We start from the raw sequence: 23,090 nt of genomic DNA, 5'->3' as shown, positions 1-23,090 counted from the left end.
TATCTTGTATCTTGAAGGGATAAAGCGGCTCTTGTATTAGACCAAGGCAAATGTAAAGATAAACAAAGATCATAAATATCTAAAGCTATTTCCGTCGAATGTGAGTCATACACATTTTTGATTGCATTGCAATTCATATCCACTGTCATGGCACAGTTCGAAATTAAAGAAGATGTTGGTGACATCGAGTCTTCTATCCAAGGCTCCACAAAAGAAGATACCGAGACTGGCGTCACGCCTGTACTTGCAAAGAGCTTCAACCTCTTGAGTGCGTGCGCGACTGGAATAACTACTGGAAATGCTTGGGCGGTTCTGGGAGGCGGAATTGTAAAGCCCAAATCTTTTGTCCACATTGCGCACTACTAACACATCATAGATTGCTTCTCTCTACAATGGCGGACCACCTGGCATCATATACGAGTTGTGGGTTGCCACAAGCGACGGAACTTCCTTAAAACTTAATGCTAACACCTAGAATAGCGCAACCGCCTCCTTTTTCTACTGCTTCATTGCCGCATCAATCGCCGAGCTTGCCTCTGCTATTCCAGCATCCGGAGGAGTCTACCACTGGGCTACTATCACCGCTGGTCCTCGTTATGGCAGATTGTGCGGCTGGTTCGCAGGATGGCTGAATGGTCTTGCGTGGACATTCGCCGTAGCAGGAAACTGTTCTATGACTGGAAGCATGATTGTCTATTCATACGCACTCTACCATCCAGAGGTAGAGCCACAGCGCTGGCATGTTTTCGTTTGCTATTTAATCATCTCCTGGCTATGCTGTCTTACAGTGATGTTCTGCCAACGGGCTCTCCCGCTCATCAGCAGAATCGGGTCTTTCTTTATTGTTGCTGGCTTCGGTATTACAGTCTTGGTCTGCGCTATTATGCCAAGCAGGAATGGGGCCGGATATGCATCAAATGACTTTGTCTGGAAAGACTGGAGCAACGTCACTGGTTACTCGAACGGATTCACATTCCTTGCAGGCATGTTGAACGGAGCATTCGCGATCGGTGCCATCGACTGCGTCACACATATCGCAGAAGAAATTCCCGAGTATGTAACATTGCTTCGTTGCAGACGGTTCTATTGCTGATACATCAACTAGCGCAAGACGGAATATCCCAAGAGCCCTTGCTTGTCAAGTGACCATCGGCTTCGCGACTGGCTTTTGTTATTTGATCTCTATGTTCTACGCTGTCACAGACCTGCCTCTTATTGTGAACGCCAATTCGATCTCTCCATTGGGTGATATCTATCTGCAAGCAACCGGCTCTCGAGCCGGTGCTGTGGGGCTTCTCACGCTCACAATCGCACCCATCTTCTGTGCAACGATTGGATGCTATATTACCGCAGGAAGAACATTCTATGTCCTGGGTCGCGACGATGCAACACCATTTTCCAAGCACATTGGGGCCATCAGTCCAACATGGCATAGCCCACTTTATGCAACTTTGGCATGCGGCGTGTTTCTGACATGTATCGGGGCAATTTATGTGGGATCTTATACTGCCTTCGAGGCTTTTATTGGCTCGTTTGTGCTGTTGACAACACTATCTTACTTCCTCGCTATATTCCCACATTTGATAACCGGGCGCAAGAACATCCGTCCTGGTCCATTTTGGATGGGGAAAGTTGGCTCTGTTGTCAATGCTGTCGCATGCATGTACATTGCTGTCTCGTTTGTGATTTACTGCTTCCCTTACACTCTGCCCACGTCTCCGGAGGAAATGAACTATACTAGTGTGATCACATGTGGATTGACATTGCTAGTGGCACTGTGGTGGGTATTGCACGGAAGAGGGAACTATACGGGACCACAGGTGGACTTACACTTGCAATGAGATAGATTGGAACATTCACTGATCTTTGGCCATTAACTTTACTGCAAATAAAATATCCTCAGACAATAATTCATGATATCTCCCGGATAAACATACATCCATTGTACTAGGGTCTGTCGCTGGCTCCTTCCCTTTTCAACTGCCAAGCCCGACCCACTTATCGAGATAAGATAAGGCATATCGATAAGACATAGATAAGATATCCCCAATTATATTGTGTCATGGAATCAAATCCTATAGAACCCCGCATTAGAAGAGAATATTGAAGAGATCTCTGCAGAATGGCCAAATTTCCTCGGCTATCATGTGTACCTATTGGTCCTGACTGACCCCGCATATATCTCAAGCTAGATCCACCATTGACACCGTTAAGCTTGACTTGGAGCTCTCGACCACTTGGCGTTTACTCCAACTGCACGCTGTGTCATAACGCTGGTCTACTTGATACTCCCCCTCACGACCATCAAAGGTGACAATCATTGCTCAGATTGAGAACTAGCCCTATATCAACGATATCATGGTTGGCTCGGTTCAAGCTCCTAGGAAACAAACCAAGCGTGTTCGCCAGGCGAAGCAGAAGTCAGTGACGTTCACAGGGTAATACTCAACTATATCTAAACATCCACACACTGTTGGAGCTGACAAAAACAGGTGCTGGACCTGCAGGTCTCGGAAGGTCAAATGTGATGAGCGTCAACAAAATGGATGTGGAGTCTGCCAGAAATCCGGCCTGGAATGTGCCGGATACGATGTGAATCTGTGCTGGATGACAGATAAGAAGCGGGATTTTCAAGGCCTGCGGCGCAGACAGATCAGACTAGGTGAGTCCCGGCAATCTTTCAAAAGCACATTGGCTGATACCATTCTTAATCAGAACAATCCACCTCTCCTAGCATCTCGGAGGACGAGATCAACCGAATTATATCCTCTCTTGACTCAATTTCAACACCATCATGCACCGTAACTATAGGGCCCTTTGCAATATTCTCTAAATGGGAACACGGCGACACTGAACATGTCGAACCCCCGGCTTTATTGGAGAATGTTCATCACACCCAGGACTGGAGCCCTGAGATCACTCCTAGTCAGTTGGACCCCGAGCTGTCCAACGAACTGTTTGAAACAATCCCGGATGATAATGTAATTCCGAATGCGGAAATACATGAAATGGATTTCTCCCCAAACTGGGAGTCCTTGTTAGCCATGATCGATACACCAAATTCGCCAAGGTTATCATACTCGAGAAAGATGTCGCTCACAATGCATCCCTCACCACACATCGAGCTTTCGATGCCCTTATTCAAAGATTCCAACACATCAATGCTTATGTATCACTACAAAAACCATGTCGCCGAGCTCCTACAGCCAGTCTTCCACCCGAGGAACCCTTGGCGAACAACATATCTCCCATTCGCTCTCGAGGGATGCCCTGATTTATGTCTTGTCCAAAATACAGGGCCCACCTCGGGCGTCTCAATTTCACTATTCCACAGTATATTATCGTCGGCTGCATTCCATCTCCGGAACGTCATGGGTGGCTCAAGAGAATACCACAATCTCGGTCTCCAGCACCGTGCCAAAGCTTTACGGGCACTCAAGTTTGCACTCGTAGCGCCCAAAGACTCCCAGCAATATACCGTTTATCTGACGGCGATGCTATCTTTAGTCACGATCGATGTAGGTGGCCTTCGCTCCATGATATAAAATATGACTGCATCTAACAAACTAGACCATGACGGGCGAAGATTCAGATTTCCCAATCCATCTAAAGGGGTGCCGTCAGCTGCAAAGACCAGACTATGGCTCCGAAATACTTGATGACTCCAGTCGCCAGGTGAGCAGTATTTGCCATTTTCTAAGTCTCCTAGCTCGAACGACAGCACACGAGCTAGAACCTAGACCCTGGAAAACAGAGGGTCCGTTTTTCGAGGAACCTTACTTTCACGACGACGACACCAACATCCAATACATGTATGGCATCACTCCATATCTGGGAAATCTGTTACAAAGGACCTGTCAGCTGGCCGAGTATCTGGCTTTCTACCAGGATGCTGAAATGCCAATAATTCTGCTCGACGGATGTTCGGCATTGTACGATGAGATCTTTTCATGGGATATAGAATCCGAGTCTTTCGACCTCATTGCATTGGAGGACCCCACGATGCTTGAGATAATACATTGCCAAGCTCTAGCATTCCATAGCGCGATCGCGATTTTCTATTATCGAGCAATCGAGAACTCTAACCCGGTGGACCTCCAACAGCGAATAGCAGCAATCTGGACGAACCTTTCGCTAGCCGAAGATCTCAAAGATGCATACTCATTTGGCGAAAAACGCGCAGCTCCCATGTCCTGGCCTGCATTTATCGCTGCATGTGAGGCGAACGATCGACAGCCTTGGGTTGAATGGTGGGAGCGAGTACAGGGGTACTCAATGGGTAATTTCAAGAGGCAATGGAAAGTGATACAAGAAATTTGGAGCATCATGAATTTAGATGAGAATGTGGTTAACTGGAGGGATGCCCTCAAACAATCAGGCAAGTTGGTCTTGCCTATTTGAAATTTCATATAGCGTGATTCATACATAATTGAAATCTCAAATTTCGAAACATGCGTCAGGCTCTGCTTACAACTCATCCTTTGAAGCCGGCGCCTTAGACTTGGGACCTGTCTTCAACTTCGCCATAGATGCGAGAATATCAACGATCAAATCCGCAGCAGCGATAGAAGTCGTCTCAGCAACGGTGTCATAAGGAGGGCTGACTTCAACCACATCGGCACCAACAAGATTCACACCCTCGAGGCCTTTGATGAACCGCTTCAGCTCACGAGTAGTCCAACCGCCCGATTCGGGAGTTCCGGTCGCAGGGGCGATGCTGGGATCGAGGACTAATTGAAGAAATTAGTATCTGTTGTGTCTTGCACAGGGGAAAAACGATCTCACCGTCAATGTCAATAGAAAGATAAGTCGGAGTGTCTCCGACAACACTCCGGACCTTATCAATGATCCCGGACATGCCAATATCATCAATCTCGTGGGCCTCGATGATGGTGAATCCAACATTCTGATCGATCTCATAATCCTTAGGACTCTGTTGATAATATTCAATTAGTATTAATTTCCGACAAGAGAATTGCCAGACATCACTCACGAAAAGCTTCGTCCTCAATCCTCCATGCACACTCGTCCCCTTCGCAATGCATCCCTCCCGACTGGCATGCCAGAAGAAAGTTCCATGCGTGATAGCCGACTGGTTCGACGCAATTCCAGTGTAGCCCTCATAAGGGTCCCAAGTATCGAGGTGCGAGTCTAAGTGAATAACAGAGATCGGTCCATACACGTGTTTCAACGAGCGCAAGATAGGCAAGACAATCGAGTGGTCTCCACCCAGACTCACTATGCGCGGGTGTTCCCATGAATTACCCTCGGATGTGGGGTGGTAGAGAACCTGTCTATAACCCTGTTCCATTTGCTTGAAAGCGTGCGCGGCGTCGAAGGGGGTGATGGGGATATCTCCACAGTCGATCTGGTGGTGGATTAGCGATCTAGAAATCACATCTTATAGTTGTATGTAAATGCGCTGCACTCACAATTTCAAGTCCCTCATCATATGGGTCAACCCCCCAGACAGTGTTATAGCTTCGACCCTTCTTTTCACGCGCTGATCCTGCGCGGATGCCTCGAGGGCCGAATCTTGCGCCGGGACGGTATGAGGTTGAGGTGTCGTAAGGGAAGCCGAGAATGGCGATGTCGAGGGGCTTTTGCCTCGGTTAGCTCTTGATGGAATCATTGGTTAAACATATATTCGGGTACAACATACCTTATTATGAGATGCTGCGAGACATCTTTGCCATTCCAAGTGGGCGAATGTGACCGGCTGAGAGAATGGGAGATCGACATCGAGATCTATTGTCTGTTTAGTATGTTGATTTAAGGATTGTTTTTCGTTACTGACCTTCTATCGGATGACTATATTCTGGGCCAACATTTAAAGCAACAGCACCCTGCAAGAGAAGAGATAGTGTGGAAGTTATGAAGCGCATTTTGAAGATTGTTTCGACAAGTTGTACATCAATGGTGGAATTGGGGTAGCCATTGCTCTTTATAGCTTTACCTCTAAAGAGCCAGCTGGAGACTATCTTATTACGAGATAAAATAACTGTGCAAATACTAGCAATTTGATCAATGAAAAATGTTGTCTCGCAGACTCTTTCCACAACTATCATGCGGGGACTCTTGCTTGACGCTAAGATAATGACCCCAACGCCGTTACCGGTGCCATACCGCGATAATGAGATGATTGGTTAATTTGACTTACCGCTTATTCTTTCTATTCCGTTAGCTATTCCGTACTCACAGATCTAATATTTATGTTATAGTATTTCCTATTAGATGAGAAACTCCACATAACAATAAGGCTGTGGCGTCACGTGTATCTCGAGGCTGAGTAGCCGGCCCCGACTGGGGGGCAGGGGGCTTATGTAAGGCTAAGGGGACCCACCCGACACTTAACTAGACCAGGGTGGATCATGTCAATATTTCATGTCAACATTGACATGCTTGACATGCAGTACAGCTAAAGACAAGCTGGATGACCGGACCATTTCTTTTACAACATACAGCCCTTGTTAGACCCCAAGGCCTAGTGCAAAATCTAAAACAGAATAGGGTAATACTTCAAGATGAGTTTCTCCAATCTCCCCAACGAGGTTATTTTGCTCCTGGTCCCTCATTTTGAGTACGAGAGTGATATCAACGCCCTATGTCGCACCACCCGGTGGCTGCATGGACTACTGAACACCATTCTGTACGACCGTAGTGCCAGCTACCAGCGAGACGGGGGATACACGCTCGAATGGGCCGCCATTAACGGGTCAACCTCAACTGTCAGACTCATCCTGGAAGCAGCTGCCCCGCCAGACGCCTGCGGAAGCGAGCCCTGGCAGCCATTTGCCTTGGCCGCCCTTCACGGACACAGTGAGATAATGGAACTGCTATACGAACAGGGCATCAATCCATTATCCACCCTTAACGACTGGAAGAATCCTCTTAGTCATGGAGAAGACCCTGAAGATAGGGCAGAGGGGCACCCGCTTTCTATGGCAGCATCGCATGGCCATGTAACCGTCGTCAATATACTACTTGAATACGGCGTGCGTCCGGATATCCACATAGGCAACTACGAGAGGCGTACCGCCCTCCATTTCGCAGCCGAACAGGGCCATCTCGATGTTGTCCGCGCATTAGCCGACGCGGGGTGTTCTATAGATGCGCAAGACAAGAACGGCGAAACCCCTCTTGCATTTGCGGCGCAAAAAGACCACCTTGATATCGTGGAGTTCCTGCTCTCCCGTGGAGCAGACCCTAACATTGCCACCGAATACTATGGGACCTCGCTCTGTAGGGCATCCTCTTCCGGTAACATCAATATCGTGCAATGTCTACTTGATCACGGGGCAACTCCCAACCCATCCTGTCCAGACGGCCGGAAACCCCTCTTCCAACTATCCCGCGCAGCACTAGGAGGGCACAATGACATCCTCGACCTCCTCCTCACCCGATTTGACTACGTCAAATCCTCGACAGAGCCATACCAACAGGCGATCCTCCTCTGCGTCGCTGCAATAACCGGCCGCACCACCCTCATCACTGACGTTTTCACAAAACACAACTGCGACCCCAACCTGCGCGTCACCGACGAACGCATCTTCCACCCCTATTCATTCTCCTACATGCCCCCACAAACAGCCCTCGCCTGGGCCGCAGAGTGCAACCAGCCCGCCATAATCGACATCCTCTTCTCCCATGGCGCAAGCATGACCCTACCAACTGAAGGACCTCCCGTTCTCCTTCGCTCAATCCAAAAAGGCCACAAAGAAGCCACCGCAACCCTCCTCGCCCATGGCGCCAACCCAAACGATCCCCCAGGAAAAGCCCTCTCCATCGCTGTCACCAACCCAACCATCTTCTCCCTTCTGCTCTCCCACAATGCCGACCCAACCACCCCTCTCCCAAACTCATGTCTCCTCGCCGAGATCCTCTACTCGAGAAACGTAGAGACGCTCCGCATCCTCCTCGACCACCCTAAGGGCCCAGAGCTAGTCGTCGACCCGCTACCGGTAGGAAACGAAACCGGATCACGATTGATCCCGCTCTTCCATGCCGCCCTAATAGGCGGCGAGGGGGTCCTCCGTCTCCTCCTTGATCGGGGCTTGCTGGCGTCGCCGACCGAACTTGACGATCGCACCATGATCCGATACCTCCATCTTGCGGCAGGGCAAGGTAGCGTCTCGCTTATGCGTCTGATTCTGGATATAGGATGTGATGTCCATGCAGGTGGTGATACGGGAGACCTAATTCATCAGGCCGCGACAGCCAAGGAAGATCCTGAGGGATTGCTTGATTTCCTCTTGCAGAATGGGTGTAGCATCGATGATACTAATTTTGTGGGTCGCACTGCGTTGTTCCTGTCTGCGTATGATAACGATGAAAGCGTTATGCGACGGCTCTTGGACCGAAGGGCAGATCCGCTGCTTGATTGCTTGGGCGTGAACGTGTTGTCGATTGCAGTTAAGGAGAGTAATTTGGGTGCTGTTAAGATGCTTTTGAAGGTGTTTGATGAGAGGAAATTGGGTTTTGGTGAACTAGAGGAAGTACTGAAACAGGCAGAGAAGGATGTGTGGATTTGGGAGGTTGATCGGCATATCGCTGGGCTCTTGCATCGGTTTTATTGGCACAAGCGTTATCCGGTGAGTACTTCCGATGATCTTTCCCTTGTCTCATAATGTGCATTTGGGTCTCTTTGTGTTGGTTGTGTGTGTATATCTAGCAGCCTAGTTGGTCACGGAGTATCAGACGTTGACCCTGGATCCGAAGTAATCTAGACACTTGTGTGTATAGGAATCATCAATTCATGAGGCTAAAGGTAAGTGGCACATATGTTGGATAATATATCTGATGCTTCTATGGAGGTGACGATCGGTTTATATCTTCCGAACGTCCCTCTCACTTTAAAACATGTTCCATCCGCTAGATTCGTCTTCCGAGTCAAGATATATCGTGAACTTGCCGCGACTTCCCATTTCCTCGCCTACAGCCAACAACTCAGGGCTAGGTTTCCCATCCCTCCAGCCTAAATAAGCACAACATTGGCTAAAAAGGCTAGACTGGAGAGGTTTAGCGCTTGGGACAGTCATCTCCAACGCACGTCGATCTATGAGGTTTGAATCTGCCAAGAGACTCGCAACAGCCGCGATACTGCATGGGTTCTTCGGCAGAACATGATCCGTGTTCATGATCACGGAGCCAAGTATACCCAATACAAGCATCACTCCAAGGATTCCTTCCAGTATCCGCGTTGAAGTTGCATCTTGAATCAACCGCAGTCGATTGGGCATCGTGATATTCCCGACCAGTCTTGTTCGAGATTTTGTTTCATTCGATGTGCCGCGAGAGTAAGAGTTGAATTGCTGGGCGGTAATGAGTCGTATCTGGCGCTTGATTGCTTTGATAACCTTTTCGCTCTTCCCTGGAGCTCCAAGATCTTCGATTGGAATACCGTACTTTCCAGCTGTCAAGAAATAGAAGAAAGCGTCTGTCATGGGATATGATTCACGATCGCCCAGCACCCACCACTCAGAAATTGGCACGTAGACATCTGGAACGAATTTTGCGCTCGACTCGTCGGGTACTGGGGGGTGGTCTTCGGCAATTTCTAATCCTGGAAACTTCAAGCGTACTGAAGACTCGACTGTTTCGGCGTATTGCATGCACGTGAGGGCCATGATACTCTTGACAGAGGTATTGCTTAACTGTCCCCAGATGTACGAGTTTGTCCAGAGAGTGGGCGAAGGACGCATGGGGTCTTCCTTAGAACATGGGTATTGTACCGAGTATCCGAAGTGTTGGGATTGAAGCGGCTTCTTGCTGAACAGTTCCTGCGTAAAATTTATTTTTGGGGTGTTATATGAGCAAGATAGACGGGGCAAATTAACAGTCAGTCTAAATTTGTCGGCTGAACCATCTTCCAAGGTGATGTTTGGATTCAGCTCTGCGCTCGTTCGGAGCCGACAGGAAGGAGCAGCTCTCAGTGCAGACACTCGTAGGTCCACATAAGAGCTTTCTATTGCCCAACTCGGACCCAAAAGAGCGTGTGGTAATATTTCCGGGAGCGCAAGGCCATCCCATGTCCATCTTGGAAATGTGAGGTTGTCTTGGAGAATGTATTTAGCTGTCACAATTCCCGTAACCTCGGCATATTCGTCTATGTTCAAAGCAACTGGAGCAATGGCTTTGGGATTTGGAAAGCTGCCATTCTGTGTAAAGTTTGAAACGATATGCCGAGGAATATCGGTGGCTGAGTATAAACCGCTGGTGACGATGGTCAGAAAGAAGGCAGCCCCAGTCGCCAATGTTGTTGCTAGCACCGCAAAATGCCTCGACCGAATTGAAATGACAATATTATGCAGTCCGAGGGTGTCCATAAAGCTCAGTTCCAAAGAGTCTTTGATCGTGGCACCGTTAGATTGTTTCATGCGAGCGTATGGTGCAAGACACCTTGTATTGAAGTCCATGGTTGAGTAGAACATACTTATCAACACCATAATCAACGCGGGGATGATTGTCCACAGGTAGTGCACGTATTCATTGAAGGCAATATCTCCTATACCATTCCCTGTCTGAGAGAGGTGCAGGACAATCTCCAAAGCTGCAATGATCATGGCAATTACGACAAAGCCAGAAGCCCGAGAGGCGAAACTCGGGAATGGCTTCCATGCGACGTATTCAGTTGTAGGCTCGAATTCTAGCTCATTGGAATCCTCGCTTATGTCTAGAATTGCAGTGCCCCGAGGTGTGCTTTGCAAATAGTAGCGTCGACCAGCTAGACGCGTATGAATATCCTCCATGCTTGCTGCCCCAGTGCCGCGGAGAGACTGTCGGAGATCCTCACTATTGGCTAGGATTGCTACAATGGAAGCGATGTAACTCGGGTTCCACTGAGTCAATGTCTCCCGCGACACGAGAAAAATCATCCAACCCAGCAGTAGGACCCCCAATGAGAGAGAGGCTTCCATCACTCGAAGGGGTAGTTGCGACACCAGCACTCTATTCTCATGTACAGTTGCCTGGCCATATGATGTCGCTTTCTCTTGTTGAGAGCCCAAATGCAGAAGCTGCGCGGCCATTGCGCGATAATATGACACAGTCACATTTTCAAGCACGTCAAGCTTAAAGAGAGGTTCAAGCTTTGGGGCTGCTCCTGTCAGCCACATTCCAAGTGCCACCTGTGATTGAGCAGCATATCGTGTCACTTGTGATTGAGCAGAATATTTTACTGCGACTTCCCGGTGCTGTTCAATGGCTCTGAAGCCATTAGTGTTGCTAAAGCCATCAATAACCGGGTAAATCAGGTCACCAGCTGTTAGACCGGGCAGAGTCGCATTTTGAAAGCCAACAGTTTTGAACTGAGCATTCGAAGACAATCCAGATGCCTTGACTTGCGCCTTGAGGCTCAAAGAAAGGAGTGACGGTTTGCATATCAGTGCAGCAGAGCGAGCCAATGTTCTATTGGACGGCATAGAATCGTCGGCTTTGTTCTCTTGGCTGGTTGCTACAACGCGCCTGCCCCCAGAACCATTTGTATTGTCGCAGTGCCCTATTTGCAAGTCCGCTCCAAATGGAACGTCGTCGGTTATAAACTCGAGAGTTACGTTCGAGATCTTGCATGATGGGGTGGTTAGGTCGACAAGACATGATATATAGCCTGACCTGGCTGCCGGCCAACCCTTAACCGTCACATCAGCAACCTCGCAGTGCAGGTCTGACATTAGACCTTCAATGGGTACGGTAATATTTGCATCAGACGGAAGAGCCGAGGCAGAGAATTTCTGAAATGCAAAATTTGCAGTTGAGCCTTCGGGAAAGGGGAGGTCTTGGAAAAGCACACCATTGAGAATGTCGTATGCCTGCAACCCGAAGTCCTGAAGTGTAGAGTTTTTGATGTTGAAATTACTATGAATCTGGATCGGAAAATTGTTCTTTTGAACTTGGACTTGTTGCAGCGAAAAAAGGCCAGTAGAGAAGATGACGAGGAGGCGGAGAAGTATCGACAAAGTCACGCCAGCAGCGACGGTAAAATGCTTATTCTTCAAGGCTCCCCATATGGACACAGGTTGCATCTCGGATATGTAATCTAAGAGCACACTCTTCTCCGCGTCTTGGGGTTCATGAAGTATAGAGTACCAAGGTGCACTCTGCTTCGCTTGGAACTCGACGCGTGACCAAAATAAGGCAACGATAGTGAGGATTGCGGTAGGCCCATAGGTCCAAAAGTAGTGACGACTTTCAATTGAAGATGCGATGCCATTGTGAGCTTGAGAGATTTGGTTGAGTGTCTCCAGGGCGGCTATTATTAGGCAGAAGACGATCGCAAAAACAACCAACACTCGCCTTCGGAGATAGCATGGTCGCCATCCCGGTGTTTGCTCTTGGATGTGGTATTCCTCCGACGATGAACTCTTCTTTTCTGACCCAGTATTTGTTCTCGGTGTCATTTTCATGGCCGATTGCTCTTTTCCGCCAAAGAGGGATAGGATTGAAACCACAAGGAGCGAAACCCGCTCAAAAACTATTTCATCGGATTCTTCTCCCATATGTATGTCTGAAAGGTTCAGGTAATAGAAGGGTCCTTTTTTGCCCCATTCTCTTCTAGCCGCCGAGGCTGTCCCCATCCATCCTGGCGGTTAAAGGAAACCTTGATTCGATGGTTGCCCTAGAGTTCTCGGGGATGATTAATTTCTGACCAGTCAGAGAGATTTCTTTCAACCCGAACTACTTACTGTTGCTTCCAAACAAGTGGGTATATTTGCGACCATTCGTGGTGGTTCCCTAAATAGGGTGGGGGCGTTTCAGGATCCCTGCAGGGCGCTAAAACCATGTACTGTTGTACAATGCACACGAACAGTGATTCAAACATCTCAAACTCGAGGGAAATTCATAACCTCAAGAATGGCTACCTGCCTGGATGCTGTCTAGTGTGAGATGTGACATGCATATGCCCCCTGAAGAATGGCGTGAAATGGTGGCTAATGAGGAGCAGTGTGAGATATGACCTGTCAATGGTAGTGAATGTACGAGGGTGCACGAGGTGATGGCGGTGATATATAGACGTGCAACATGTATGTGTGAGATGCTGTGTGCGCGGGTGGGATAGGGGTAGGGATATTAAGAGCACAAATGTGGTGAGTGAAGCTATATCAGCGAAGCAGAAGTAGCATATTGATAATTCATGAGTGCCTTGAACAAGAGGAATAAAATCAGGTCAGCTATGCAGCATAAAGGTAGAAAGCACTATGAACGACTTGGATAGGAGGTCCTAAGGCCACTTCCAAAAGTGGAAGGTCTTTGCCTCAGGCTTCCACGTTGCGAACATGATATATTATTTGAAGGCCTATCTTCTAAATGTGCTTGATTGTCACCCAACTGGGCGGTGAATATCAATATCACACTCTTCAAGGCAAAATAAAGCAAAATAAAGCAAAATAAAACACACATAAACATTGGGGGGGGGGGGGGGGGTTTTAGGATGAGCTCATTTAGGCTAGTTTTGGACTGTTCAGTCCCAATTGCTCCATGCCACAACGCTGATAGGTGCGGATTAAAATTGCTAATTTCAAATGAGTTTCTTTAATAATGATCAACGGTCTCACTTTTCGAATCTCGTATGTAGAGCATTGTTCTATCGAGAATGAGCATTCAAAATACTCCTATGGCTTGTGTCAAGGGATTAGCGGCGATGTTGGCAAGCTCACAAAAGTACCGACAATATTCAGCGGGAACTCTTAATTGCTGAACAACTGTTTCAGGATTCAAGTTCACCAGACGTATATCTTGCACGATGGTGCCGTGCTGCTGATGATTCTAGAGAAACAAGACGAATGGTGGCAGATGATCTCACCGATAGGCATTTGACGATTTGCGCTTTTGCCGGCAAACTTAATTGTGCACTTGTCCTCGGTAGTTGACTCGTGTATAATTCTAGTTTATTTTTGAATTGGAGATGTGGTGTATTTCGACGGAATGATGTGATATTCAGCCACCAAGATGCCATTCCCACTAACCATCGATCCGTGTTGACCCTTGTTGCCCCTTGTTGACTCTGAACCCCTCACATCACAACAGAAGAATTGTTCAATACTTGGCTCAATGATGCGAGCCAGTGCCAAGTGGTCTTTTATCAGTAAAATCTTATTCAAGGCAAGATACCCCGACGAGATCGTCGCTGTAGGATGTATAAGAAGAGCCCAGATGATGCAAATTTTTCCTAGGTCGAAAGGCAGAGCCAATAAATCTCACAATTTGGTTGTAATAGCTTTGGCTCGCCAAGATGTCCACTGTATATACCGCAAAGAAAAGCCCGAATGAGTCCATCTCGGTACTCAAAGGGACAGAAACAGACTCATCTACCAGTCTTGACATCGCGCCCTTGGGTGAACCAGGAGAAGAACGTCGGTTTTGGTTCCAGCGAGGCAAAGGCTACAATTCCGAAGCAGTTGCGACTCAACCATCTGTCTACGACAACCCTGACACTGCAAAGGAATTTCAACCCCGAGCCGACTGGGAGAATCTTCACCGATTCGACCCATCTGCTCGGTGGACATGGAGCGAAGAATACAGGTTGATTCGCAAGATTGATCTTCGTATCATGGTGTTTACTTGCGTCATGTTCGTGTGTTTGGAGTTAGATCGCAGTAATCTATCACAAGCTTTAACTGACAACATGCTTCCCGAGTTGAATATGACCACAAATGGTAAATAAATAATCAATTTTATTAATTCTCATCTCATTATATCTCAGGGCTAACCAATACGTTCGATCTGCAGACTACAATCTTGGGAATACGGTGTTTAGGCTCTCATTCCTTTGTTCCGAACTTCCCTCCCAGCTCCTCAGTAAATGGGTTGGACCTGATCGGTGGATTCCTACCCAAATGGTTCTTTGGTCTGCAGTTGCTATGGCACAGTATGGACTGAATGGAAAAACAACATTCCTCTTGTGCCGTGCCCTGCTTGGTATTTTGCAAGGCGGATTCATCCCAGATGTAAGTTACTCTCGTCCATTTTTATGAGTCACTTCTAACACACTCGAAGGTGATATTGTATCTTTCTTACTTCTACAAACATCATGAACTGTCCTTGCGACTCGGTTTCTTTTGGACGGCCATGCACATTGCGGATATTCTTGCTGGATTCCTAGCTTTCGGACTTTTGCATCTTCGTGGTGTGCAAGGTCAATCGGGATGGCGTTGGCTGTTCTTGCTTGAGGTAAGTAGGCAACTGATGTCATTTCGAGCAGAAGGCGCATTACTCACATCAAAAACAGGGCCTTCTGACACTTCTATTTGGTCTAGCTGCATATGTTTTGATGCCACCTGGACCATGTGAGACTGCCAATTGGTCTCGGGGTAAATCAGGCTGGTTCACTGCCCGGTAAGCTATCTCCTTCTCGTTTTTCGCACATTCTTTGCATTGTTACTGATAGTATTCACAGGGAGGAAACCATCATTGTCAATCGAATAATTCGTGATGACCCAAGCAAAGGATCCATGCACAATCGAGAACCAATTACTCCCAAACTACTTTGGAAGAGTCTCAAAGACTATGATCTCTGGCCGATATACATTATCGGACTTACCTTCCAAACACCAGGAACGACCCCTAAGCAATATCTGACTCTTACTCTGAGGGGCCTCGGCTTCGACACTTTTGTGACCAATCTCCTGGTCATTCCTAGCGAGGCACTATCTATTACATTCATTCTAGTCCTCACATACGTCTCGGAAGTTAGCAGCCAGTTAACTTTGGTATCTATGATTGGGCAAATATGGTTACTTCCCTTCTTGGTCTATCTATACATAGTCGACATCAATACCGCAAACAAGTGGTCTGTGTGGGCCGTGATGACACTGCTACTGTCGTTTCCAAACGGTAACCCCTCATATTCACACATGTTGCATGCTTGATATAATTGCTCACAAAATCACAGCGCACGCTATTCAAGTTAACTGGAACTCCCGCAACTCGAACACTGTCCGATCCCGGACGGTCTCGGCTGCCATGTATAACATGTGTGTCCAAGCATCAGCAGTCATTGCTTCCAATATCTATCGCGCTGGTTGGTCATAAAAACGGTTTCCTTGTCTGAGATTGTCCGTATTCTAATCTGGCTCAGATGACGCCCCCCGCTACCGAAGAGGCAATCGTACTCTAGTGGGACTTGGTGTCTCCAATATCTTCATATATTTGTTGACAAAGGTATACTATGTCTGGCGCAATCAAAGCCGCGACAAGAAATGGAACGCCATGACGGACAATGAAAAGATGCATTACGTGGCAACCACTAAGGATGAAGGAAATAAGCGACTAGATTTTAGATTTGCCCATTGATCATCTCGCTTAGAATTTGACATTTGACAGAATTACATGTGAAGAGACGGGAAGAGCCCGAGTTGGTCCATTAATGCAAGGAGGTCACTCCGTACAGTTTTGATATTAGAGCAATGAACGAAATTATGACTTGGCTTATGCTACATAATCCAATAAAGCTCCAGCTATGACTTTTGATTCATTTAAGCGAAGTGTCAGATCTAAAACAAGACACTCTTATTTTTGGTGCTATTGGTCGGACCATACATGGCGTGCTTGAGTAGATGCATGTAATGTAAAGTACATCTCGCCAACGAATAGTTAATTTAAACTAAGCGATCGATGCAATTTGATTTGAATTGATCTGATTGAACGAAGCTTATGGCCCTATCTCCTATAGGTATAGTGTCGTTCGTAATCAACTATGTTGCGCAACCTCCAGTGAATATGATCCCATCACGGTGACAACTCCAGATGGCGGGATGTCAACCAATGTCCGGGGAAAATGACGAATATCCACTTTCACAACACAGATCGCCTGTTATCTATTAAGACGATCAACATGTAAGACGTGCTTTCATCCTAACTGTGCGACAACCACGTTCCAGATCTGCGGGGTTGTGACAGCAAGGGCTGGGCACTGCAACAAACAGATGTCGCAAGCGGATAATCGGCAACATCCTGAACGTCGCAGAGTATAAGATGGACGTCCTAGTCCCAGCTGTGACCTTTCAGTATCAACAAGCAAGGCGAACCAACAATCACTACTCCATCCAACACTATCACCATGGCATCCGCTGTTACTGAGACCGCACCTACGGTGGTTCCCATCGTCGAGGACAAGATCACACTCACAGGTCTCGCACGTGAGCCTATCAAGTCCAATGGAACCCTCGATGCTTTCGAGTCCTTCGATGTCACTCCTGTTATTGGACGCGAATTCCCCAATGCCAACTTGAAGGACTTCCTGCGCGCCCCCAACTCCGATGATCTGCTTCGGGAGCTTGCTCTGACCAGTCAGTTATATCCGTGGTTATAAATGAGAGACAGGGCTGAGGGCTGATATGACATCTTAGTCTCGCAACGCGGGGTAGTCTTCTTCCGCAAGCAGGATAGTCTTGACAACGACCTGCAAAAGGAGCTTGTCCAACGACTGGGTGAACTCACCGGCAAGCCAAGCACATCTGGACTCCATATCCACCCGATAGCAAACTCAGCCCGGGACCACGCGGTCAAGGACGATGAGATTAGTGTGATCAGTTCCGCCAGCTTGGGAAGGCTGTACAAGGAGAGAACCGTGCTAAAGCAAACTGCGCGTAGAGAGTGGCACAGCGATATCACCTTTGAGCCCATTCCTAGTGATTACACCCTCCTGCGTCTCACCGAGCTCCCTAAGACAGGTGGTGGTAAGACCCCTTTATATACTCACTATAAAATGGCCCAGAGACACTAATCCTCTTCTAGACACCCTATGGGCCTCAGGCTACGAAGTTTATGACCGTATCTCTGAGCCCTACCAGAAGTTCCTAGAGGGTTTGACCGCAACCTATGCTCAGCCTGGCTTCAACGAGGTCGCCAAGCGCAACGATTTCTCCGTCCACCCTGGTCCTCGTGGCGCGCCTGAGAACGTTGGAGAAGAGCTCCGAGCTGAGCACCCCGTCATCCGTACCAACCCCGTCACCGGTTGGAAGAGTGTCTTCGCTGTTGGCACGCACGTGCAGAAGGTCAATGGTGTTTCCGATGAGGAGAGCCGTCATCTTCTCGACTGGTTCGTGACTCTCATTGTTGAGAACCACGACCTGCAGGTGCGCAACCGCTGGCAAAACCCTAACGATCTTGGTATGTTCCCTCATCAAACTATGTCACTGCTTTATCTGACTGTTCTCATAGCTATCTGGGATAACCGATCGGTATACCATGCCGCGACTTATGATTATGAGGGGCTTGGCCCACGCACTGGACACCGTGCCGTCGGCCTTGGAGAGAGGCCATACCTGGACCCCAAGAGCATTGGAAGACGGGAGGCGCTCGCTAAGACCGAATAGGTGTTTTTTGCATAGTCCCCTTGGAAAGATTAGTCTTCCCGCGATGCATTTTAATGAAAATTCTTGTCTCCAAACACGATTCACAAGTACCTACGCTGTTTTGCCTTGCATGGTATACTATATCATGAGAATCCTGGTCGCCTTAGCTTCATAACATATATAATTCGACTACCTCGTAGTGTTTCTTCTATTTGGTCTATTGGGAGAAAGCCGCAATTCTTACAGCAGGACTGAGTAAAGAATACTTGCGAAGCAATCCAATGAGTAGATAGATAGCAATATATAAACAGGGTATATTTGACCTCATATTGAATGTTTACAGTTCCAAGATTATTCCTCGGCTTGGGTTCGCGACCCATGGATCCACTCTGGGGAACCGAGCCGGTCGGGTTCAGCACGGGCCTCGGTTTCCTAATACAGTAAAAATCATTTTCCTGATCTGGAAATCAGATTCAGGACTGAATTTCCAGGGATATCGATTTGAGAAATGTCGTTGATAGTTCGATTTTATTGTAGGCATTTCTGCCGAGATGCAGATTCGACCTTGTTTTCCCCTGTGCATATGCATTCTCTATACTACCATATTTTCCACTGGTCCATCTGGCAATGACTAGAATATATATCCACTGTATGAAACTGGAAATAGGGAACCGCTACTAAGTGTGGGCCATCTCTCTCTCCGTAGCAACAAATTGCCAATATCGCTTTGCGGACGTCCTCCTCCATGACTTTCCCCAAACAATCACACCAAGGAATGTATAAGTACAAAAAAATGAGATTAGCGACACTGAAATAAAGCAGTTTCGAAGACCCACGGCTTCGATCCACGGCGTGATGGCATAGCTGAAGCTAAATCCTATTGTATTCCGGATGATATTGATGGAAACAAAGGATTCACCAGCCATTTCTTTGAAACAGTCAACAGCGTACGCTAAGGATATCGCACTTGCGCAAACAACTCCAAAGGTGGTGATGCCAATTCCGAGGACCAAAACCATGTAGTGAGCCCCTTGACTGGCCCCTACCCCCCACATGAGTAGCCCCCCTGCAGCGATAGGTGCGGATACCAGAAGGCCCCACAGTCGATGTTCTGGTTCCCGGACACCTCCATTGCGCTTGGCCAGTTTGATTGCGAGGGAATCTGAAATCTTTCCTGCCCAAACGGATGCAGCGCCACCGAAGACAAAAGGGGACAGATAAGCAACGCCGACCATTGTTGGAGGGAAATTGTAGGGACTGGATCCCAGGATACTCGAAATCGTCGCATTAATGACGCTGTAAAGGGCTAGGTTTGATCCGTATAAGAGACCGCACCAGAGAATATTAGGAAAGAAGAAAGGGATTTTTAAGGCTTGCCAGCTCTTCAATGCCATTTGCTTGTGACTTGGACGACCAGGTAACATAGTAACCAACGCCAGCCTCTGCCGACGGGGCTTCAGATCTGTAGACACTCCAGGCCCACCCAGAATTGTGGCTGGTCCATTGTCGGCTCGCTCGGTAGTGGTGGACCCTGGCTCCCCATTGTCATCCGGCGGGATAATCTCATATCGCTGGGCCCCGCTCTCGGTTGTTTTTCGAAAGTAGATTGTGTCCTCCATGAAAAAGAATAGGATCAGTGCGCAGATGCCCAAAAATATTGTAGCAAGGTACATAACCCATTGCCAGCCCATACCATCCGCTATGAACCCCGCGAGAAAGGGAGCGATAAAGTTCGATCCGAACAATACAAAAGTATACAGCGCCATATAGTTTCCTCGTTCATGAGCGAAGAAGAGATCCTGGACGGACAATTCCGGTAGAGATTCCACGGATGAACAGAATAGTCCCAGAAGAACACGGTGTGCGTACCATTGGCTAGCGCCGTGAGCCAGCGGCACCCATAGAACTGGTCCTATCGAGAATACAATCGTGACAAGGTATACCAACCTGCGGCCATAGGTCATGGCTACAGGCTGCCATAAAAGATTTGCCCATCCTTGCATCAACTGCATCAATCCAGTGCCCAAATTGAGATCTGCAAGACTCACTCGTTGCGATTCGGATATTTGTGTCATGATCGAGAATTGCGCAGCCGTGCAAATTCCAATAGCAAAGGTGTACAAACATACCATGCCGATGTTGAGATTTTTCCATCGTTGCGATCGATTGAGGGGATCATTTGGATCTGTGCTGGGTTGTGGTTGTAGAACTATTCCTTTCCGTTGAGTAGATATATTGTTGTCATGAGCTATATCGACGAGGAGGATAGTTCCAGGTACATCATCATGCTCATGATGCTCTGGAAGATGCTCCATGGTAGGGTCTTCCACGGATCGAGCAATATGGGATAAGGGAGATAAGGCGAGGGTAACTCATAATTCTGCTCAAGAAAGCTTGAAATGGACCTGAAAACATTGAACCGACTTGGATGGTCGGAAGTCCGCTGCCAAGGCGACCACATGTACAGATAGGCTCTCGGATCTCGGATAACAAGATATTACCCAAATAGGCAGGTGAGCTAAATAAGCAAGTGAGCCAACCATCGAGGGCTGGAGATAAGCACCTTAACATCCTCTTTTTCTATGAGCTTCTCTACGGAGTAGATAAACGTAAACGCTTTTCGCGCGGCAAGCCAATCATCTCCATTCCAATACCAAAAGAGACGCAAAGACTTATCGACCCTAGGTGTAATGTCTTCGCGACTCCGCCAGCTCAACATTCATTTAATACGACTGTCTGCTTTATTTGAAGCAATGAACGACGAGGGTATTCTCGGGCAGGTTTAGGAATATCCTAAGGTTGTGGGGTAGCGTACCTGGTCGGCTACTATCATTTGTCGTATACATCTGAAGGAGCGCTATATTGCTACAACGCGGGGTCAGTACCCACTTAGCACGCGTATCTACATAGAAAGTCACAAGATATGCTTGATTAGGCAGGCGGCCTTATCCAAATGACGACGTAACACGGGGGTTTCGGATAAGAACGGTGAGTATATACATGGACCCCCTTGTCTCAAGTGGTTTGACAGAAACCACCCAAAATGGCACCCTCTGAAGCACAAACCTCTACAGATATCTCACCAGATCCGAAACATGACCTAATTGAGAGTTCTCAAAGAGCTACTCAACGAGAACATGATTTGACCGTACGACAAGCCCTTTCCAAACACAAGAGTGCTATCTTCTGGGCAGCCTACTTCATTCTCCCTGGCTTCGTTATTGGCTACGACCCAACAATCCTCGGAAGTTTGGTCGGCGTGCCACAATTCCGAAAAGACTTTGGTTACGAACACCCTGCTGGATCAGGCACTTACGTTCTCTCTTCTTCCTGGACATCCGCATTCCCCTACGCACCTATCATCGGTTTCTTGGTGGCTCCAATTTGGGCAGGATGGTGTGTCGATCGCTTCGGACCCAGGAAGACACTTTTATGCTGCACTACTCTGTCTCTGGGAACTCTCTTGATGGAAGTTCTGGGTAACACTGCCGGCATCATTTTCGCCGGCGACCTCCTTACTGGCCTCCTCACTGGTGGCTTCCCCGTTCTTGGACCGGCATACATCTCAGAAATCCTCCCTGTTAGTCTTCGGGGTGTTGGACTGGCAGCCAACAACTTTGCTCAGGTGGCTGGGTCATTTATTGCAATCGGTATCCTGCGCGGAACGGAAACACGGCCCGACAAATGGGCGTACAAGATCCCTTTCATCACAGAATACGCTTTCCCTGTACTCTTCATCCTTGGAGCATTCTTTGCCCCCGAAACGCCCTGGTTCTTGGTGAAGAAGGAGCGATACGAAGAAGCCGCAAAGTCCCTGAGGCGTACTGGATATACCGAGGATCTCGACGATACCCTGGCTCATATGAAGGAAACCATTCTCATGGGCGAGCAGTGTGTATCCACAACCACCTACCTTGATTGCTTCAAGGGCATAAATTTCCGCCGTACTGTGATCTGTTCAATCTGTTACAGTGGGCAATTCTTCTGCGGAGTCAACGTTGTGTCTTCCTATTGTACCTACTTTTTCCAGCTGGCGGGTGTGTCGACAGATCAGGCCTTTGACCTCTCTCTTGGTCTGTTTGCGCTTGGTATTGTTGGCAACGTCATTTCATGGCCTTTATTGTCAATCTGGGGTAGGAGACTCCCCTACATTTTGACTTGTTGCGCGACTGCAACCCTGATGTTTTTGATTGGATTTTTGGATCTCGCACCATCTTCCAATAAAGGCGCTCTTTACGCCAAGTCATCAATGCTGCTCGTGTTTTACCTCATTTACAACTTCGGTCTTGGTCCTCTTGTTTATGCTTTGATTGCTGAGATCCCGAGCACAACGATCCGCGGAAAGACAATGGGTGTGGCTTGTTCCTTTGCCCATATCTTCTCCCTTGTTATTACAGCTGCTCTTCCCTATGCAATGAGCCCTCTTGAGGCAAACTGGGGTGGCAAGATTGGATTTTTGTTCGGTGGACTCAGCATTGCGGTGATTGTTTGGGCGTGTTTGTGCCTACCAGAAACCAAGGGCAGGACGTTCGAGGAGCTTGATATTCTCTTCGAGCGGAAGACACCAGCCTGGAAGTTTAGTAGCACTGATCTGACCAATTTTGATCGTGTGGCCGTGGTTCACGGCCAGCAAGCATAGTGAGAGTGTTTGAATACCAGAAACACATTCCTGGTGCGACATAGGAGGCGCTCCCAACAGCGTCCTCCAGCGTTTGTATCCTGCGATCTCTATATTCTCTTTCAATCACATCGTGGTTAGGACAGCGTGTGAGATATCCGAAGGATATATAGAAGATGTCA

At 47.9% G+C, this 23,090-nt stretch overlaps 8 protein-coding genes across 8 annotated transcripts; 5 read left to right on the top strand and 3 right to left on the bottom strand.

The window, feature by feature from the left end:
* Window positions 1-147: 147 nt before the first annotated feature.
* On the top strand, window positions 148-4,401 carry N7517_010906 (Amino acid/polyamine transporter I; the record flags this gene model as incomplete). Its single annotated transcript, XM_056728629.1, has 8 exons — window positions 148-327; window positions 377-423; window positions 481-1,053; window positions 1,106-1,784; window positions 2,341-2,438; window positions 2,493-2,662; window positions 2,716-3,518; window positions 3,571-4,401. The coding sequence occupies 8 exons, from the start codon at window positions 148-150 to the stop codon at window positions 4,399-4,401; spliced, it is 3,381 nt and encodes a 1,126-aa protein (XP_056574444.1).
* Window positions 4,402-4,467: 66 nt separating this feature from the next.
* Window positions 4,468-5,885, bottom strand: N7517_010905 (agmatinase; the record flags this gene model as incomplete). The annotated part of the gene is made up of 6 exons (XM_056728628.1): window positions 4,468-4,730; window positions 4,786-4,933; window positions 4,994-5,368; window positions 5,433-5,600; window positions 5,663-5,748; window positions 5,798-5,885. The coding sequence occupies 6 exons, from the start codon at window positions 5,883-5,885 to the stop codon at window positions 4,468-4,470; spliced, it is 1,128 nt and encodes a 375-aa protein (XP_056574443.1).
* Window positions 5,886-6,524: 639 nt separating this feature from the next.
* Window positions 6,525-8,627, top strand: N7517_010904 (uncharacterized protein; the record flags this gene model as incomplete). The annotated part of the gene is made up of 1 exon (XM_056728627.1): window positions 6,525-8,627. The coding sequence occupies one exon, from the start codon at window positions 6,525-6,527 to the stop codon at window positions 8,625-8,627; it is 2,103 nt and encodes a 700-aa protein (XP_056574442.1).
* A 225-nt stretch (window positions 8,628-8,852) lies between these two features.
* Window positions 8,853-12,395, bottom strand: N7517_010903 (DUF3433 domain-containing protein; the record flags this gene model as incomplete). The annotated part of the gene is made up of 1 exon (XM_056728626.1): window positions 8,853-12,395. The coding sequence occupies one exon, from the start codon at window positions 12,393-12,395 to the stop codon at window positions 8,853-8,855; it is 3,543 nt and encodes a 1,180-aa protein (XP_056574441.1).
* Window positions 12,396-14,227: 1,832 nt separating this feature from the next.
* On the top strand, window positions 14,228-16,287 carry N7517_010902 (putative MFS transporter; the record flags this gene model as incomplete). The annotated part of the gene is made up of 7 exons (XM_056728625.1): window positions 14,228-14,651; window positions 14,725-14,942; window positions 14,992-15,165; window positions 15,224-15,330; window positions 15,392-15,828; window positions 15,887-16,015; window positions 16,073-16,287. 7 exons carry the CDS (start codon window positions 14,228-14,230, stop codon window positions 16,285-16,287), a joined length of 1,704 nt encoding a protein of 567 aa, XP_056574440.1.
* A 766-nt stretch (window positions 16,288-17,053) lies between these two features.
* On the top strand, window positions 17,054-18,311 carry N7517_010901 (TauD/TfdA dioxygenase family protein; the record flags this gene model as incomplete). The annotated part of the gene is made up of 4 exons (XM_056728624.1): window positions 17,054-17,282; window positions 17,343-17,672; window positions 17,731-18,105; window positions 18,157-18,311. 4 exons carry the CDS (start codon window positions 17,054-17,056, stop codon window positions 18,309-18,311), a joined length of 1,089 nt encoding a protein of 362 aa, XP_056574439.1.
* A 656-nt stretch (window positions 18,312-18,967) lies between these two features.
* Window positions 18,968-20,605, bottom strand: N7517_010900 (Major facilitator superfamily domain general substrate transporter; the record flags this gene model as incomplete). The annotated part of the gene is made up of 1 exon (XM_056728623.1): window positions 18,968-20,605. One exon carries the CDS (start codon window positions 20,603-20,605, stop codon window positions 18,968-18,970), a length of 1,638 nt encoding a protein of 545 aa, XP_056574438.1.
* A 728-nt stretch (window positions 20,606-21,333) lies between these two features.
* N7517_010899 (Major facilitator superfamily domain general substrate transporter) lies at window positions 21,334-22,929 on the top strand (the record flags this gene model as incomplete). Its single annotated transcript, XM_056728622.1, has 1 exon — window positions 21,334-22,929. One exon carries the CDS (start codon window positions 21,334-21,336, stop codon window positions 22,927-22,929), a length of 1,596 nt encoding a protein of 531 aa, XP_056574437.1.
* Window positions 22,930-23,090: the final 161 nt, after the last annotated feature.

The sequence above is a fragment of the Penicillium concentricum genome, assembly GCF_028827145.1.
Source record: "Penicillium concentricum strain IBT 3081 chromosome Unknown utg000006l_segment0_segment0, whole genome shotgun sequence".
NCBI lineage: Eukaryota > Fungi > Ascomycota > Eurotiomycetes > Eurotiales > Aspergillaceae > Penicillium > Penicillium concentricum.
This window is presented reverse-complemented; position numbering and strand designations above follow the sequence as displayed.